Source organism: Nicotiana attenuata, unplaced genomic scaffold, assembly GCF_001879085.1.
Source record: "Nicotiana attenuata strain UT unplaced genomic scaffold, NIATTr2, whole genome shotgun sequence".
NCBI classification, from domain to species: domain Eukaryota; kingdom Viridiplantae; phylum Streptophyta; class Magnoliopsida; order Solanales; family Solanaceae; genus Nicotiana; species Nicotiana attenuata.
Window position 1 is genome coordinate 1,355,402 of NW_017670267.1, and position 4,783 is coordinate 1,360,184.

The 4,783-nt window shown below is 47.6% G+C and overlaps 1 protein-coding gene across 1 annotated transcript; it reads right to left on the minus strand.

Moving 5' to 3' along the window:
• Positions 1 to 2,865: 2,865 nt before the first annotated feature.
• On the minus strand, positions 2,866 to 3,954 carry LOC109236972. The gene is made up of 4 exons (XM_019403211.1): positions 3,790 to 3,954; positions 3,578 to 3,682; positions 3,160 to 3,492; positions 2,866 to 3,057 (listed from the first exon to the last, which is right to left on the minus strand). The coding sequence occupies exons 1-4, from the start codon at positions 3,952 to 3,954 to the stop codon at positions 2,866 to 2,868; spliced, it is 795 nt and encodes a 264-aa protein (XP_019258756.1).
• Between the last annotated feature and the right edge of the window lie 829 nt (positions 3,955 to 4,783).

Consider the following 4,783-nt stretch of genomic DNA (forward strand, 5'->3'; position numbering starts at 1 on the left):
GCTACAGAAATATCAGGCAGAAATCCATAAACTACTGCCAGAATTTGATGAATGCCGACTCGACCAGATACCCCGAGCGCAAAATATCGAAGAAGATGGCCTCGCCAAACTGGCAGCAACAACCAAAAATATCACCAAGGATAATGTGGTCACCCTCATCTACTCGTCAATAGACCGAATTGAGGTACACTCTATAAATTTGACTTGGGACTGGCGCAACCGCATCATGACATATTTGCAGGAGGGAACACTCTCAAAAGGCCAAAAGTAAGCCAAAAAGCTTCGAATGCAGGCGGCCAGGTACAACCTCATAAATCACGGCCTTTACAAGAGAACGTTCGGCGGTCCCTTGGCTAAATGCCTAGGGCCGAGTCAGACAAGGTGCGTGCTCGAAGAAGTACACGAAGTTCATTGCGGTGCCCATACAGGCAACAAAACCCTCGTCAGATGCCTTATTCGGGCATGATACTACTGGCCCACTATGAAAAAGGAAGCCGCAGATTATGTCAAAAGATGCGAACAGTGTCAAAAATATGCACCTATGATACATCAAGCGGGCGAACACCTCCACTCTGTTACTTCGCCATGGCTGTTCATCAAAAGGGGGATGGACATCATCGGACCCTCCCAGCAGGGCGAGGTAAGATACGTTTCCTTTTAGTTTTAACTGACTACTTTTCCAAATAGGTGGAGGCAGGTGCGTTCACCCAAATACGCGAACAAGATGTCATCGCATTCATATGGAAGAATATCATATGCCGTTTCGGCATCCCTAAAGAAATCAGCTACAACAATGGGCCCCAATTCATCAGGAGAAAGACCACCGCATTCTTCGAGAAATGTAACATCAAGAGAATACTCTCCACGCCATATTATCCCGCAGGCAACGGTCAGGCCGAATCCTCCAACAAGACAATACTGAACTTTTTAAAGAAAAAGCTCGAGGACGCTAAAGGTTTGTGGCCGGAATTGCTACCAGAGGTATTATGGGCCTTCCGCACTACGCCAAAAATAAGCACAGGCAAAACGCCATATTCACTAGTCTACGGGACTGACGCCATGACACCTGTTGAGGTCGGAGAACCTAGCCTAAGGTACTCCAATGAAAGTGGACGGGACAACAACGAGAACAGAAAACAAGACCTCGACGAGGCAGAAGAATGGAGATACATGGCTTACATAAGAATGGTATCCCAAAAACAACAGGCAGAAAGGTACTACAACAAAAAGGTCAAAGTACGACCACTCAAAGTCGGAGACTATGTTCTCAAAGCCAAAACACTGGCAAGTAAAGATCCGAAGGAAGGCAAATTAGGAACCAACTGGGACGGGCCGTACAAAATCACTACAACAGCAAGCAAAGGAACATTCCAACTAGAAACAATGGAAGGAAAACTACTACCAAACAATTGGAACGTCGCTCACCTCAAATACTTCAACTTCTGAAAAAGGACGCCCCTCAAAATCGTACTCTTTTTCCCTCGCCCGGGTTTTGTCCCAATTGGGTTTTCTCGTGTAGGTTTTTAACGAGGCGACGAAGGGGACGTCTCAAAGTTCAAAATATAATTCATCGCCCCGCCTGCCGATTGTCTCTCCAGACCGAACGATGAAGGGACTAAATACATGGAAACTTCTCCAATATGAGTATGAAACGAACATGTATAGTCTCCAATGAATGAAATAAAGCAACATTTTGTACTCTCCACCAAGATATTCTCCAATGAGTGAAATAAAGCAATATTTTATTCTCCATCACTTAACAATTCGACATCGCTCGAATTTCAATGGGTTAACATTTTGACCTTAACTCGAAATAACACCCCTACGGCCAAGGGCCATCGCCAAAAGAAAAAATTCGACATCGCTCGAATTACTTTAACATTCGACCTCGCTCAAATTACTTTAACATTCGACCTCGCTCGAATTTCAATGGGTTAACATTTCGACCTTAACTCGAAATAACACCCTTACGGCCAAGGTCCATCGCCAAAAGAAAAAATTCGATTTCACTCGAATGACAACGGGTTGACATTTCGACCTTAACTCGAAATACATCCCTACGGCCAAGGGCCATCGCCAAATGAAAATTCGACATCGCTCGAATTTCAGCGGGTTAACATTTTGACCTTAACTCGAAATAACACCCCTATGGACAAGGGCCATCGCCAAAAGAAAAATTCGACATCGCTCGAATTACTTTAACATTCTACCTCGCTCGAATTACTTTAACATTCGACCTCGATCGAATTACTTTAGCATTCGACCTCGCTCGAATCTCTTTAACATTCGACCTCGCCCGAACTACTTAACATTCAACCTCGCCCGAATCATTTAAATTCAACTATGCTCAAGTTACTAAGATCTACAATCAACCACGCCAAAAAGGTACACGAGAGGCCGAAAAGCCGGAGACCCCCTCACAACAAACAAAAATAGCAATGTGAAGGTAAACAACAAAAAGATAGTCATTCCATTGCAACTGTTATATTACATAAGTTTTGTACAAAGGGCTCGGAGACGCCCTCACAAAAATAGCAAAGCAAAAACAAAATAAATACAACAGTCCTACGCCGCGTCGTCTCCTGCAGCATACTCCTTGTTATACCAAGAATCGGAGGTGAGCCAGTCTGCATCATCATCATCAACATCATCTCCGCCAGGCGTACCGAGATCATAGCCGCAGGCCTCACGAGCTGCACGTGCTTTAACACGCACACCCTCGAGTTCTGCCTCGGAAACCTTCCCGTTAGCCTGCAGGGACTTGTATACGTCTAGCTGAGCCTCGGCATGGACGCACATCTCATACAACTCCCGTGGCACGGCGGGATCAACTGAGATATGAGACGCGGAGGGTTGCGACTGCCGTCACACTTCCTTTGCCTTCAAAGCAACAACCTGATCGTTCAACACAGACAACTCCGCCTCCAGATCTTGGATCCGTTTTTCTAATCTCGCCACCTTAAGCGCTGACGTTTCCACCTCTTTGTCCTGCTCGGACCTACAAACACGGAGGGCGTCCTCCAGGGCCGCTATTTCAGATACGACAGTCACCCTTCCCTTTTCAGCACGAGCCAAGTCATCAGCTTTGGCGCTCAATTCACCCCTCAAGTCGACAGCCTCCGCTTCTCTTCACCCAAGTTCGGCAGTTAAGGCGGCCACCCGAGCCTGAAGGTCGGTGTTCTTGGCCGTTATCCCCTTGCTCATTTCAAGCACATCATCCTTGGCCTTAAGGGCCACCTCAAGCTCGCTACATCGACCAATGGCCCTCATTAGTTCGTCGTCCCGCTCCTTCAGCTCTTCAACCTTCTGCACCAACTCTTCCTCTCTTTGCTTAAGCCCATCACGAAACAGCTGAAAATTGCTATCTTGAGTAAAGACATCGGCCAATGCACGGTGCTTGGTGCGATACTCTTTGTACTTAGAGGCCAACTTTCCAAACACGGTCGTCCCCCGTTCATCCCTCCGATCGCGCTCAATCTCCATGATGAGAGTCTGATATACAGAGGAAAGAAAGTCGACTTAAACAGATTACGCACACAAAAAAAATCCAAAAGAGGGGAAGAGTGAAAACACTTACCCGCAAAGCCATGCCGGAAATACTCCACGATAATTCCGTGTCACTCACCGCCTGAAGCGCCGTGTTCTCGGAAGCATCACACAAAGGGGAAAATGCCGACACTACCTGCTCAGAGTTCGCCAAAAGATCGTAATTCGCAGGAATGATTACGTGTCGGTTAGGGCCCTCCGTCCTCACTTCACGCGGGTATGTCGCTCCAAGAAAGCTCGCACATCTTCGGGATCGATGTCCGCGCCTGAACCATCGTCCTCCGCATGCGCTGCTCCATCTCCTCTGTCAACAGATGACGCGCCGCCTTCAGCAGATCGTATAGGTCCCCCGCCTTGACATACCTCTTCGTCCCTAAGGGACCTCCCTGCCAAAATGGCGTTCGCCATAAGAACGGCCCTGTGCCTTACCTAGGCAAAGACGCTACTCTCGAAGCAACGATTGTTCTCTTTTCAAGATCGGTGGCGACGGCCTTCCCGAACTCCACCCTCCTCCTTTTTCTCGACAGAGATTCATCCCCGTTGGAAGACTCATCTATAAGGTGGTAGGTAGGTCAGGAAGAGATCTCGTCCCATACAACAACGTCCCGAAGAGGGTCCTTTGTTGGTACAGTCTGAGTACAACCTCCGCGGGCGGACTCAGCTAAAGCAAACTGATTCCCCGCCGATGCAACGGCTTGGCGAAATGCCAGGACTGGAGCCTTCTTTTTGGAAATCCGTCGGCCTGTTATCACAAAGAGGTCGTATCAATAAACGACAGCAAACAACCAAAGGTCGGAGCAAAAGAAACACTTACCAGACGGAACCTTCGGTCCAAAGCGTTTGAAGAAAGCGGCCCAATCTTGAATCCCCACCATGTGAGGTAGTACACGAGCTACCTAATCCTCAATACCGACGACGGGAAAGGGTGCACGTCTCTTAGCTGTACAGAAAAAGTCACGGGTGAAAAAAAATCAGAAAGAACGAAAATAGATAACAAGCGTACATCACCGTCACCTATGATTATGATTCCACTGCTATGGAAATCTAGTAGGGTCCGACACCAAGTGTTCCGTTTTGATGAAAAAATACTCGTGCCAAAACTTCCGGCTCGCCCGATCATCTGTTCCAACCACCAACCCCCTGGTCCCGCGATGTCGTAGATGTATCATGGTACCCCTATGAAAGCTCAAGGAAAATAAATGTAAAAGGTGGTCAATTCCAACCTCACACCCAGCCA